The 14,722-nt window shown below is 47.2% G+C and overlaps 1 protein-coding gene across 1 annotated transcript; it reads left to right on the top strand.

Moving 5' to 3' along the window:
• The first annotated feature begins 484 nt into the window (after positions 1-484).
• Positions 485-13,098, top strand: TMEM273 (transmembrane protein 273). Its single transcript, XM_060125756.1, is given in 7 exon segments — positions 485-488; positions 1,327-1,380; positions 2,252-2,259; positions 2,261-2,393; positions 3,626-3,656; positions 3,814-3,881; positions 12,986-13,098. Coding segments are annotated over 7 exon segments (411 nt in total).
• Positions 13,099-14,722: the final 1,624 nt, after the last annotated feature.

Genomic DNA, 14,722 nt, shown 5'->3' with positions numbered 1-14,722 from the left:
CAAGAAGACTGAGACGCCCCTTGCAGCATGCTCTACTACCACCGTCCAGTCATTCGCCAAATGTCTATTAACGTGTGTCACATCTTTTTTATCCATTCATCTGTCGATGGACATTTAGGTTGATTCCATGTCCTAGAGGGGTGGGATAGGGAGGGTAGGAGGGAGGCTCAAGAGGGAGGGGATATGGGGGTATATGTATGCACAGGGCTGATTCACTTTGCTGTACAGCAGAAACTAACACAGTATTGTGAAGCAATTGTACTCCAGTAAAGAACTATCTTAAAAAATGTCTACTAATACCTCCTGTGTGCCAGGCACTGTGTCAAGTGCTAGAGGTAGAACACGCCACAGCGCACTGTACAGCTCCGTGGGGAGACCAGCCAGGGGCGCATCAGTGGGCTAATAGCTGAGAAGCTCTGAGGACAGTGCCTGACACACAGCAGTGCCATGTAATGTTCTTAAATAAATGGTATGGTCACTTACGATGGGTAAGTACAGCCGCTGTGGAGCACCCAGAGGGGCAGCTAAGCCAGGTGTGGGGCGTCAGGAGGACGTGACACAGAACTAAGGTGAGATGGAGGATAAGAGGGGAGAAGACGGGCTGGGCAGAGGGCGTGGCCCAAGGGCAGCCGGAACCGCCTGAGTGGGGAGCTGGAATCAGTGCAATCTGGCTGCAGTGAGAGGGTTCCTGGCAATGAGGAGGAGCCGAAAGAGGCAGGCAGCTCGGGGCTTTGTGACCACCTAGAGGGGTGGCCTAGGGAGGGTGGGAGGGAGGGAGACGCAAGAGGAAGAGATGTGGGGATACGTGTATACCTATAGCTGATTCACTTTGTTATAAAGCAGAAACTAATACACCATTGTAAAGCAATTATACTCCAATAAAGATGTAAAAAAAAAAAAAGAGGCAGGCAGGGGTCACAGTGTGGGTCTTAGAAACCGTGTTAAAGAGCTGCTTTCACTTTAACTGCACCTCAAAAAAATTGTTAACCAAAAAAAAAAAAAATCACTTGTAAAACGAGTGAAATAAAAAGCAGTCTTCTAATAGGACAAAAAGAAGGATCGGGTTTAACTGAACTCAGCAGAACCTCACTCCTGGTTTTGCAGGGGATTCTAATGTCCCAGCAAGGCTCCCAGACACTCCATGGCGACCAGATGCCACCTCTGTGCTGCTCAGGGTGGTAGCCCAGGGGGAGGGCTTCCTGTGCTAGGCTTTCCCAGACCTGTGGGCATGGGTGGCTGGGGACAGGGGTTGCACCCGTACCCCTCTGGCCTGATCTTGGCCAGAAGTTCTATTCTAACCAGACTCTGGGTTTTCTGTCTTCGCAGATGTTGGAGCAGCTCAACTGTTAGCAACGGGCCAGCCTGCTGGGGCCGAAATTGGTAGGTGGCTGCCCAGCTGATTCTGGGTGCAGGGCGGAGGGGCAGGAGGAGGTACCCCAAAAGGCCCGGGCAGGTGGGATGTCCTGGTAGGGCTTCCTGCCGGTCGTCATGGAACTGGGGCAGTGTTCACCCCCAAGCCTGCCTGAGTGGCTAACACAGCTTCATCCCAGGGGTGTGGTGCTGCAAGAGAGCCTGTCCTCGAAGGGGACGTGAGTCATCAGGTCACCTCCATCCACTCTCGGTGGCTGCGGCCACGAGCCCGGGACAGCAGGATCTGCCTGGTTTCCGTGGCCTGGCCGGTGTCTCTCTGCACACGCATGGTCCCAGCCTCTCTCCACCTCAGGGCTCCACTCACTAGGCACAGTGCCGCTTGCATGTCACCTCCTCTGGGAAGGCTCTCGGCTCCCAAACTGGCCTGCCCCAGTCTCCTGGCATTCAGGTGAGCTCTCGTCTTCCGCTGCTGACCACAGGCTCCTCAAGGTGGTGTCAGGGACTCATTCATTTGCCTTCAGCGCTCAGCAGGGCAGGCAATCAGCACACACTCCACAAGTGAACTGATGAAAGAATAAGTGAGAAAGGCTACAGGAGGCCAGAGAAACGAGCCATCAGCCACTTGGGAATGATTTCCACAGCTGAAGGGACCATGGATGGAGTTCTAGGAAGAGGAGATGGAGTGTGGGTGGAGGTTGAGGGAAGGGATGTGCTCCCAGGAGAGTGGAAAAACAGGCCGGCCTCAGTGAGTTGGACTGTGGAACGTTAAGGAACAAGTGAATGACTTTGAACTTCATCCTGATGTAAAGGGAGCTGTGGAAGACCTTTGCCGTATGGTGACTGATTGAAGCTCCTTGTTCAATTCCTCCCTGCCCTTCAGATATCAAATAACGCCATCATTGGGATTGCTGTGGGCTTCACCACATCGGCCAGCTTCCTGGCCCTGAAGATCTGCATGATCAGGAAGCACTTGTTTGATAATGATTCCTCCGAACAGAGAAGCACTAACGTGGGCTTCAATGGTAAGGAAATGATGCTCAGCCCCATCTCTGCCTTTGCCTGAGACAAGACATGACCTGGCCAGTCACCTGGCGCGAGGCTCTGAGGGCAACACTGGCTGGAGAGGGAATAAAATACATGGGTTGAAAAGAAATGCAGCGACCTCTCTGTGTCTCTGTCTCTGTCTGTCTCTCTCTGCTTCTCTCTCTCTCTCTGTACTTTTCCATTTAGTCATTCTTGAGATTCCTAAGAATCAGCTTTCCTGCAGTAAAGGTGGGAAAGGGAGCTGAGCTGGCTTCAGACAGTAATTTCTATTCTCTTACTCACATAGTGTGATCAGATGAGATCGATCCCGGGAGGTGATGAGGCTGCTGCTGGCATGGGTGGGTGGTGGGAAGTGTGGCTGGCCCTGCCTACCTGGGCCAAGTTGCACTTTTTTCATAAATTGGGTAAGTCCTACACTGAGAAGCGCTGAGCGTATCTTCATGATCCAAACAGAGCTGGGCTTACGTGAACCCAGCGTGGCTCTCCACATGCCGTGGCAGCCACGGAGAGGTGCATCCCATGCAGATGTCTTGACAGCAAAATGTAACAATGATTCGCACCCCTTTTCTCTCAAGGTGGGACCTGCAAAATCCATTCCCCGTATAAGACTGCTTAATGGGATGGTGATGCAGTTTTTCAGACGATGAGGAGGAAGGACCCTCACCATGTATCTGGAAAATATGATTATAACCTGTGAAGATGTGCAGAGGGGGGTAGAGGGAGGAGGAGACAGCACTCAGGAGATTCCAGCGTGTCCAACTGCACAAGCAACTTCGTTGGTCATAGAACTTCACTTGCCGTTGATTTTGTATCACTAGGAATATGAGGGGAGAGAAAAGGCTCTTCATCACACAGCAGGAGATGTTCTAGATCTCCTAAGGGTAAGAGAGCCCAGGATCTGCAAGGAGGGGAGAGGAGAGAAGCCACTGGCGGGGGTGGGTGGGCGGTGTCTCTGGGGAAGCCTCAGTTTCACCCATGTGCTGAGCTAGAGGGCTCAGTGAGGGACCAGATGGAGAAGCTGCGACCGTGCCAAAGGGGAGGGGGCAGAGCACTCAGCCCAAGACCACCTCCCCTCCAGTGACCCCAACCCAGGGAGCCTCTCAGCAGTGCCCAAGTCAGGTGGCTCCGACCCCTCCTGCTGGCCTGGCACTGAGTGAGCCGCATCACCATCGCAGGGCCCCCTTCCTAATGCCCTGCTTTCTCTGTTTAGACAGCATCAAGCTAAAGAAGAGAACTCCAAGGTAAGGTCGCTGCCAACTTGTGACTGGTATTTTCCCTCCTGTTTTATCCATCCTGCTCCATCGCCTGACATCTTAGCTCCTTTCTCCAGTTTGAAACTCTTCCCAGGGATCTAAGATGCACCATACAGGCCCCTCTTCTCGCTCTCCCCTCCTTCAGGTGTCATCTGAGTGGGGAGCCCACAGGGTATGGCAGCCAGAGGGAGCCTGGGTTCCCTTCTCCACACTGTGGGTTAGATTTTGCCCTACCTCTTGCTCAGAGTCATCCCAGTGCATCCCCCGCTCTCAGGATCATGTCCCGAGCTCCTGCCATGTCCCAGTTGGGAAACCACATGTGCTCTGCCCCCAGCTACCTGGCTTCCCTGCTACCACCCAGCCACACTACTCTTCTGCATAGAGCCTATGTGCTCCAAGGACAATCCTACCTCAGGACCTTTGCACTTGCTCTTTTGTATCATATGGAGTGCTCTGCACCCAGAGAGCTGCAAGCTACTGCAAAGGCCTCTGGAGCAAGGATCTGAGTGATACCAATGAGGCAGCCAGCCCCGGGGGCTGAGTGAAGGTGCAGGTAAATCCAGAACAGCCGGCGTTTGTCGGGGTGGGGAGGTCCTAGCTGGGGGATGCCCTCTGGGAAGTAGGTGGTAGAGCAGGTGTGGGCAGTGGGCTGGGGGTGTGTGTCTTGGTGACTACCTTTTTTGAACATGGTAAGTCTGAGGCTTCTGGAGACTTCCAAGTAGAGGAGATGTTCAGTGAGTGTCTGACATTCAGGACAGATGTCTGGGCTGAGACAGGGTGGTGGGCTTTTAGAGGGATGCAAAGCACGATCTCCCCCTCCAGTGCTTCCCTGGGACCTGGGGCTTGGTAAGTACAAAGTAGCATCTCTTGACGAAATGGGTGGATCTGTGGATGGAGAAGAGATGGATGTGTGGTATGCGGCCGTCAGGGGGATGCCCTGGGGATGAGTTGGAAATGGATTTTTTCAAGACCTTCACTTTCTGAAGGATCTGCCCTCCTTCAGACTTTCCAGTTTCTGGCACTGATTTCTGAGCATGAGGCCCTAAAGCATGTTTCATCAACTCTGTCTCCAAGCATTTCCTTTCTCTGTTTCTGACGCTCATGGTTTCTCTGTCTCTTTCTGTCCCGTCTCCAGTCTTCCCCCTCTACTGTCTGTTTGGCCACCCCACAGGGGCCTGGACTGGGGAGACAGGTGTGATTAGGGTGACCATGTATCTTATCATCAAATCAGGACTTTTTGAGAGTGGAGAAGAGACACTACTGTACTAATAATAGTGTCAGGATGATAGGCGTAAACCCACGTTGTCCTAGGAAAGTCAGCAAGTGGTTGTCCTAGGTTTGGGAGGCCCGGGAGGCATGGTCTCCAGGTCCTGGGGTGGCCACACAGCTGTCCTCTCAGTGGCAGTGTTACCTCCTCTTTCACCCGGGGTTCTCACAGAGGGGTTAGGTACCCAGCTCCGGGGGATTTTGGAAATGTGTGGTGGAATTGGGGGCTTTTGGAGCTGGGGTAACCACGGATGCCATGTGTCTCATCTCATACGCACACCCAGACCCACACTGGCTAAGTTGTCCCATTTCTCTTTCCAGAAGAAACACGCTGAGCAGCTCCCAACTGTCACCAAATCCATGACCCACTCATGTAGGAAAGTAGAATTCCAAGTCAGCCAATGCCCCTCCCTTGCCCCGCCCTAAGGGCCCTTCTCCCTGGGCAGCTCTACCTTCTTCCAGCCCCTGGGGGATTGGTGTCACGACAGGTTCCCCTGAGCATGCAGCTGCCGTCACTCGCCAGGAGGGCATCCTCATCCCAGCTCACCCAGGGCAGCACTCTGACTGCTCTCCCGCTATAGAATCAGGGTAGACCGGCCTTTACCAGGGGTTCTAACAGGGCTTTTGGCAGCCTGGGTCAGGGGAGGCAATAGACTAAGTCTGCAAGGATGAGGAGGATTAGCTCTTGATGGCAGGGGTGAAGGGACCTGGGAATGCATAGATGAGCCCCAGGCTCAGAACCTGCATCACCTTTGGGGGCCTTCGGGGTCTCTGGAGTGGGGAATGTAGGATAGGGGTCAGTTTGGGATGGATGTGGGCGGAGACTCTGCCCACAGCGTGGTCTCAGGGGCCCTCTGCTGGGTGACTGAGGCACCCTGGCGTGCGGCTGCGGGCTGCTGTGGCCAGCTCTGGTCCTGTGTCAGAACAATCGAGTGGACAGGCAGAGATTCTGGCAGAGTGATCTCACCACCCACGGTGAGCGATGCTGTCTCGACCCTCCAAACCGCCCACACGCATCAGAGGACACTTTGGGTTAAGGCATCGTGCTTTGGAAGCTCCAGTGCCCCTGGAAGTTTCCAGAACTGTTGCAAACCCTGATTCAGGGACATCTTAGTCATGGAATTCACAAAATTGAAAGATTTCACAACGCCTAATGCTTAATCCTGGTCCATGTGTACATGCATATGTGCGTGCTAGTGGGGGGAGGGGAGGCGATTATGTGATGACTCAAAATGAAGGCCTGACACGCACATGTGTGTGTGTGAAGATTCTGCTGTGAACAATACAAAGCGAACCAATTCAAAAGCACTGTTGAATGAACAGTCACTGTGCTTTTACGTTCCTACATATGATCGTGTTAGAGAGCAGCTCCGCTCTGTATGTTTGGATGTTCTGAATTATTTTGATACATTGGAGCTGTAGGAGGAGATTTCCATAATCCAGGCGAGGTGGCTGCCGTAGTCATTCAACAGTAAGCACTGAGAGAGTGAAGTACAGGAAAGGCAATGTGAAGGGTGCAGGGGGAAGGCAGGGTGAGGAGAAAGGGAAGGAACGGATGAAGGATGGGGAGAGGCGGGTGGCTGGGAGTTAATGGCTGGACGGGAGTCCCACCCCCATCTATTCCCCCACCATGTGCAGCGGACTGTTCTCAGCATGTATCACATCAGAGCTTCTCTGCACAGAAGGGAGCACAATTCAAGTTTCCAAAACTGACACTAGATGGAGTCAGGCTGAGTCGGGAAGAAGTTAGACCCGAAAGAAAAAGCAAAGGACAAGCAAGCCCTTCTCCTGTAGCAGAACTTTGCCGGTGCTTTCCGTCACCTAGGAATAATTTACTGAACATGCTGCCCTTCTGTTTTGCATGTTAAACCTCGACTTCTCTGAAAGGTGAGTTGTAAGAGTGATGGATCGCTCTTACTGAAAGGAGGAAAGACAGTCCCTCTCTTGTCCTGCGCTGGCTGGTGGCTCTCCTGCACGCCCCCCACAGGACGGGAGGGGCATTGCTAGCCATGGGCCAGAAGTCCTGTTGCCAGGATGGCTGTGAGACCAGGAATCAGCATCTCTTTGGGACAGCTAATATGGGGGTATTTTGGCAAGATTTTAAATGAAGCTGCGGGCTGTTTGCCTGATTAGATCTGAGAAAACTGGGTTTTAACAGCAAGATAAATTTTATCTTATCTGATTTGATTTTCCAAGACCTTCTCTTTGACAGAGGCCAATCAACCGTGAGCCAGCTCAGTCCATTTGAAGACAAAAAAATTCCAAAACTTTTCTTTGTGTCATCAAGCTATCAGTTTGGCAGAAGTGTCTGCTTTTCAACGCAGCTGTGGGGTCTCAGAGCGGACAAGCCTGAGTGTGCAGGGCAGCCTTCAGGAAGGGGAACAGGATCCTCGGCTGCTGGCTGAAGGAGCCCTGCCCCCAGGAAAGGAGGCTCCTCCTCCAGGTTTATCTGAATGGTTGGTTCACAACTCACTTCCCCTAGTCCTGCTTTCCTGCACCTCATCACCACCCATGTGCTCTCACAGTCCTTCTTTTGAAAACTCTTCAAAGCCACAGAAGAGTTGAAAGAACAGTGCAATAAAAACATCTCACCTTTCACCTAGATCCATAAATTAACATTTTGCCCTACTTGCTTTATCTCTGTGTACATAACTTTTTTCTGATTCATTTAAAAACTAATATAAATATCATGATATTTCACCCTTAAATACACCACGTATCTCCCACATAATCACAGTACAACAACATGAACGGTAAGAAATGAATGGAAATGGGTGGTAATTTGATAGCATCATCTATTACACAGCCTGTATTCAAATGTTTCCCAAGTATCTCTTATATTTCTCTTTTTCCAAGCCAGGAGCCACTGTGTTGGATTTTGTCCCCTTTTAGTCTCTCTCTCGATGTTGCCTTCTCTCTGCGTGGCACGGTCAGTTTTGAAGTACGTAAGCCATTCGTCTTTCATGATGTCCCATTTTCTGGATTTATCTGACTGTTTCCTCTTGAGCAGATGCAAATTGAGAATTTTGTCAGGATTGCCTCAGAGGTAACGTTGCGTATGTATCTTTCAGTGCAGTGCACCAGGAGGCACATGACCCCCGTCTCTCTCAAGGTTGGTGTTGCTGCTTTTGATCACTTGGTTAAGGAAGCAACAGCTAGATCTCTGCACTGTAGAGAGAAAACCCTGCCTTTGTAATTAGTAAATAATAGAAGGGGTGGGACTTTGAGATGGTGGGAACACCCTGACCCCAATAATTCTTCACCCAGTGATTTTTCTTTTTTTTCTTTTTTTTTTTTGCGGTACGCGGGCCTCTCACTGTTGTGGCCTCTCCCGTTGCAGAGCACAGGCTCCGGACGCGCAGGCTCAGCGGCCATGGCTCATGGGCCCAGCCGCTCCGCGGCATGTGGGATCTTCCCGGACTGGGGCACGAACCCGTGTCATTTGCATCGGCAGGCGGGCTCTCAACCACTGCGCCACCAGGGAAGCCCCACCCAATGATTTTATATTTGTTCATAATCCATGTTTGAATCAGTTATTGCATTGGGGGTTACAAAGTACTGAGTTTCTAGTTCCAGAATTCCTTCTACATTTAATAGCTGCATTCTTCTAGAAAAAGACTGTCCTCTTCCCCTTTTCTCTTTCTCTTTCTTGTTGAACATTATTCCTATGGACTTCAATGCACTATAATTCATCACCATTATGAATCTTTTTCATGTTCAAATTGTCACAAGTTATCAGTACAAGTCACTTCTTGGTGGGTTTAGACAGGACCCCAGTAGTCATTGAGCATTTCCTAGACTTCTGACACAACACAGTGTCCCAGGCTCACATTGTACTGTTCCTGCTCAGACCTGGAATCACCCATTTTCCCTCGACCCATGTTTTTCTCCTTCTCCTCCTCCTCCTCTTTCTTTTTGATGTGAAATAGTTTTTAGAAACCAAGATATGGGCACAATGTGTGCTCATGGCTATTGAAGCATCATTGCTTGTAGGCCCTCTCAATGGACAGTCAGCAAATGTATATTTAAATCAAAAACTCAATACCATAAGGTTCTTCTTGAGATTTCCTCATTCCATATTTCTACTTTACCTCCTCTAAAGTGAAAATCCTGTTCCCCAACCATATAAATATTTTTACCCATTTGCTCTACCCTATAATACACACAAAATACGTACTTCCAGAATTACAACACTGTACAACTACAAATTCGCTTAAAAATTTCTTTGCAGGGGCTTCCCTGATGGCACAGTGGTTAAGAATCCGCCTGCCAATGCAGGGGACACGGGTTCGTGCCCTGGTCCAGGAAGATCCCACATGCCGCGGAGCAACTAAGCCCGTGCGCCACAACTACTGAGCCTGCGCTCTAGAGCTCGAGAGCCACAACTGCTAAGCCCATGTGCCACAACTACTGAAGCCCGCATGCCTCGAGCCCATGCTCCACAACTAGAGAAGCCACTGCAATGAGAAGCCCAAGCACCTCAACAAAGAGTAGCCCCCTGCTTGCTGCAACTAGAGAAAGCCTGCGTGCAGTAACGAAGACCCAACGCAGCCAAAAATAAATAAACAAATAAATAAACTTATTAAAAAAAGAAAGAAATATGCAGGAAAGGCAAATTTCTAGGTACAGAAAGGTAAGTGGTTTCCTGGGGCTATATGTAAGAAGTGGATTGAAAGCGACTGGACATGAGGGAATTTTTTGAGGTAACAGAAGTATTCTAAAACAGGATTATGGGGATGGTTGTACAACTCTATAAATTGCAGAAAATCACTGAATTATAAATTTACAATGGATTAATTTATGGAATGTAAATTATGCCCCAATAAAGCTTTGAAAAACAAAAACAAAAGAAAGAATCTGCCTGCCAATGCAGGGGACACGGGTTTGATCCCTGGTCCAGGAAGATCCCACATGCCGTGGAGCAACAAAGCCCATGCACCACAACTACTAAGCCTGCACTCTAGAGCCCATGAGCCACAACTACTGAAGCCCGTGTGCCTAGAGCCCGTGCTCTGCAACAAGAGCAGCCACCACAGTAAGAAGCCCGTGCGCCGCAAAGAAGAGTAGCCCCCTCTCACCACAACTAGAGAAAGCCCGCGCACAGCAACCAAGACCCAACGCAGCCAAAAGTAAATAAATAAAATAAATGAATTTTTTTTTTAAATCAAAAAAAAATTTCTTTGCAGTTCTTTGTTCTTAGAATTTAGTCCTCCATGTGTACAGAGTATTGTGTTCAAAAAGAATTAACTATTTTCTCAATGTGGTTTCGCTATCAATTTGATATAGTGTTAGAGACATTTGTTTCAGTGTATATGCTGGTTTTAGTTTCCTATCTTAATCCTTTTAGTTTAATTTTATTTTTTGAGTATGTGAAACATGCATATGGTTCAAAACTAAAAACATGTAAACAGGTAAATTCAGAGACGTCTTGCTCTCATCCTGTCCACTCTACCCTGCTCCCACCCACTGCTTTGAGGTAATTAATCTCAATAGTTCCCATTTTATTCTTCCTGTGTTCCTTTTACAAAAATATATTTAATTAAAATTTTTTTACATATATACAATGTTTATAAAATTAGATAAATGTTTATACATGTAATATATATAAAAATATATATTATTCTGGTTCTTATATGGGTTTATTTTTATTTGGATCTCTGATTCATTTGGTATGGTATGTGGTATGAGATATAGTTCCAATTTTATCTTTTTCCCAAATAAAAATCCAGTTATTTCAATATCATTTTTCAAAACCACCCTATTTTCCCCAGTGTTTTACTTGCCACCTTTATAATGTTCTAAGTTTCCACATGTGTTTGGATACTTCTAGACTTCATGGTATTCTCCAATGGTGTTTGTGGTTATTCATGTGTTATTACCACACTCTTTCTTTTGGTGGCTTCATGTATGCTCTATTACTTGGCGGGGCTGGTTCCTGCACACCCTGCTATTCTGTTTTAGCTATTCCTGTGCATTTGTTTTTCCATATAAACTTTACAGTCAACTTCAGAATCTAGCTACAGAAACAAACATCTTGGTATTTTTATTGGAGTTGCATTATGTTCACATATTAAATTGAAGACAATTGACTTCTTTATGATATTATCCTTCACTGACAAGAAATATAATTTTTACAAGTCTGTTTTTTTGCTTGTCTCAGGAGAGTTTTCAGATTTTTACTCTTATGGATTTTTCACATTTCTTGTTAAGTTTACTTCTAAATATTTTATGTTTTTGTTGCTTTTGTAAATGGAATTTCCCATTATGTCTCCTACTTGTTCATTGATTGCTTATGGATTTTTTTTTTTTTGGTGTGTTAACATGATAGCAGCTACCTTATTGAATGCTTTTATTGTTTTGTTCATTTTCTTCTTGATCTCCTTGAGTTTTCATCATATTATGTCATCTGCCAAATTGTAGATCTTCTCTCCCAATTCTTAAGCCTCTAATTGTTTTCTCTTCTCTGATTGCATTGGCTAAAACCACCAATGTTAAATAAATAATAGTGGAAACAGTGAGTATACTTGTCTTGTGCGTGATCTTGGTGGAAAATCCTCTGGTGGTTTTCATTAAGTAAAATGTTAGCTTTAGGGCAAAAGTACGCATGTTTTATCATGTTACGGGAACACCCATCAATTCCGATTTTACTGAGTTTTTCAGAAATGTGTGTGGGATTTGGTCAAAAGGCTTTTCAGCATTAGCAGGCATTAACTTATCCTCAACATTTATACCCTGGGATAGTCCTAGGCAAACCAGGACATATAGGCACCTTGTTACTAGTTTAGCTTTTTCCTTTTGTCCTTTTTGGTCTGCATGATTTTTGGAGGATGTGGTGGAAGATTTGTGTTTAGGCCGCCACTATGATCTTAGAGTCTCTAAAAGTCTCTTTCTCTTCCTCTTGATGCCCAGTCCATGTCTGCAGCCTGATTCACTTACTAGTCCAGCCAGCAGATGCTATCCCAGCCTCTGCCCAGCTTATCTTTTCCTGCAGGTTATGTCTGGATCTCTAGGGGCTGGTGGCACACCTGTTTGTAGAGGAATCTCTTTCCTGTCAGAGAAGAGTTCCTCAATGTGGTAACTCACGGTTGCCACTTCCCCAGCTCAGGGACATTGGGGGTGGGAGGAGACTGCTCTCCTGGTCTGCCCATCTTCTCTGGGCATCGGTATCTCAAGTGCAAATGATGACTAGGTCCAGCCACTTTTGATCCTCTCCTTAGCGACACCTGAAAGGGTCCTTTTAACCCAGGAATTTTTTAAGATAATAGGAGGGATAAACTTTCTGTTAAGCCCCTGGACCTCTAGACCAACCAAGTCAAACTCTTTGCTCCTCTGGACCCGCCATCCTTTAAAAGAGAAGCACAACAACCTGACAGCATTTGAGGCTTTCTCTTGGAATCCCTTCTTCCTCTTCTCTCTCTCTCACTATCCTTGCTTGTTTCCAACTTGCTTGTCTTCCATGTAGACTCTGATGCCATCAAGCTTTGTAACCCTGACCTCGACTTGTGTCCTTGGTCCTCCACACATGGGGTAGTTAGGTATATGCTGTCTTTTTTATGGATGTGGACTTGGCTTGCCCCACTGAGGCTTCATTCTGCCCTTTCTGCTATTTCTGCCCCTTCTCTCATGGGCAGATGCTAGACTCAAGATATTAGGACTGAATATGCACAGTGGAATGGAATAAACAAGTATACAATGTAAGCATAAGTATGTCATGCTGTTATAACTATGGGTAATGTTTATGTGAAACTACAATGAAGTTTTGGTGGGAATTTGGCCTCAACGTGGAAGTGTGCGTGAGACCCTTAGCCAAGAGTGGCTACCGCAGGGTCTCTGCCGTACTTTCAGCCCAAGCTCTACCATATCGGGGTCTGGTTCAGTGACCATCTTTTCTTCCATGTTCCTAGCTTTTAATATATATCTTTACTGCCATTCCCTCACGCCAAAGCTGATACACTAAGTGTGGAGAAGTCTCACCCTCTGTAACAGTGTATAGTTCAGACTCAAAGGTATCAGTTTCTAGTTACATTCCCATCGGCCTGTCTGCCTTGCAGCACCTGCTCAGGTCATTGCAAACTCTTCGAATACAGAAAGTGACACTTTCCCCTCAATATGCTTATTAACCTTGGGGAATGACTTCTTCCCTTTTTGTCACCAAAGTGGATGAGGTTTTGTGGCCTTGGTTTGGCAGGCAGAAAACAACCTCTAGGTTGAGCTCTATCTGAAAAACTCTCCCCTTTATCTAGAGCCACTGGTCTTCAGGTCCCTTTCTAGGTCACACAAGGAAATGCCACACCTTGCTAAGATTTGCTGATGAACTCTTTCATACCTGTTGAATTGTGTGGGGTGCATTAGCATATGCCATGATTAGTTACAGCATAGTCACTCTTGTCAGTAAATCTTCCAGATGGTTCTTTTTCTTTCCAGAAATGCACAAGTGATTGAGCTCTGAGAAAGCAGCCTCTTCAGGAGGGGTTTGGCACTCTGGACAGCTGCCCAAGCTTGCAGTCTTGGAGATAGCTTAAGTTTGAGCAAACAAAGCTGGTGATGGACCTTCACACGGAACTCAAAATCCAGGGCAAATAATAGAACTTAGAGAATCTAAAGTGCCTCTGTCCTAAAGGAAAATATTCCTTCTCTTCTGCAAGAAGCTGACTGCGTAGAGGGAAGTAAGAGCCCTCTTTCCAGTGTGAGAAAGTTTGGAAGCCAATAAATGCTCACTGGCTATCCTGGTTCCCCAGTTGGAGCTGGTCATGCTTCAGGATGGCATTGTGTTCATGTCAATGGATCTTACTGGCAGCAAATGGCTCATGGAATGAGACCCAGACTCAAGACACAGCCTCTCCAGCACCACCATCTTACCAAGAGGTGAGCAGCATTTTCTAGAACAGTAGGCCTCACCTCAGCTGCCCAAAGAAAACCCTTGTCAACATTCAGGGGCCCCGAAACATGGAAACTATGGGGCAGTCTCCATTCCTATAAATGAAAGACAGACCTTCCAAAGGATGAAATGGCAGGCTGGGCTGGAGTGGGAGAAAGGGGTCTGATGGCCATGGAATGGGCCTGCAGCTCTGTAGCTCTTCAAATGGTGGAGCCAACAAAGGATTAAATGAGAGAGCAGCTGCCGTGCCTTGTAGAGAGCTATACAAATGCAAGCAATTATTGTTATGCTTATATAATTATTTTGTGGTGACTGTGACAATGTCCATACTTTATCATGGAGGACACAGCTGGCAGAGGCTTAGGAAACCCACATCTTTGATTATTGCCGTAAACGTAAGCCTCCACGGCACAGGCCCCATTCACATTTCTCTCCCCTGTAATGCTAATCCTTTATTTCCAGGCTGCATTAAGGAATACTCTTTGCCTTTTCATTCAGCAGAAATCTCGGTGGCTCTATGGACTGGTTCACTCCTTAGATAAGGTTACCCTCCTTGTGTGTGATGAAAGATGAGCTATATTTCAAAACAAAGTGCTGTGTTGTAATAATTTGCCTGGATTCCCAGGGCATCTTTTATCTGACTTGATAACAATGTAGCTCATTAGCAGACTTGGTTAACTGATAACCTAAAGCGGTAATGCGATACTCATAAGCAATTTTCTGTGTGTAAGATAGAATAAACCATCTTGTAAGGTATCTGTTAATTGATTTGCTTCTTTTAGCAGCATTTTAATTAAGACAGCTGGTTGTGAACTGAAGGTGAATGCATCTAGATTCTCAGTAATCGTTTTAATTTCTGTAAACTCAATAGAATGTGGGATCCTTTCCACCATCCCACTTCATGACATAT

Source organism: Lagenorhynchus albirostris, chromosome 16 (genome assembly GCF_949774975.1).
Source record: "Lagenorhynchus albirostris chromosome 16, mLagAlb1.1, whole genome shotgun sequence".
Lineage (NCBI taxonomy): Eukaryota > Metazoa > Chordata > Mammalia > Artiodactyla > Delphinidae > Lagenorhynchus > Lagenorhynchus albirostris.
The sequence above is the reverse complement of the archived record's forward strand: the minus strand, read 5'-3'. Positions and strand labels throughout refer to the sequence as shown.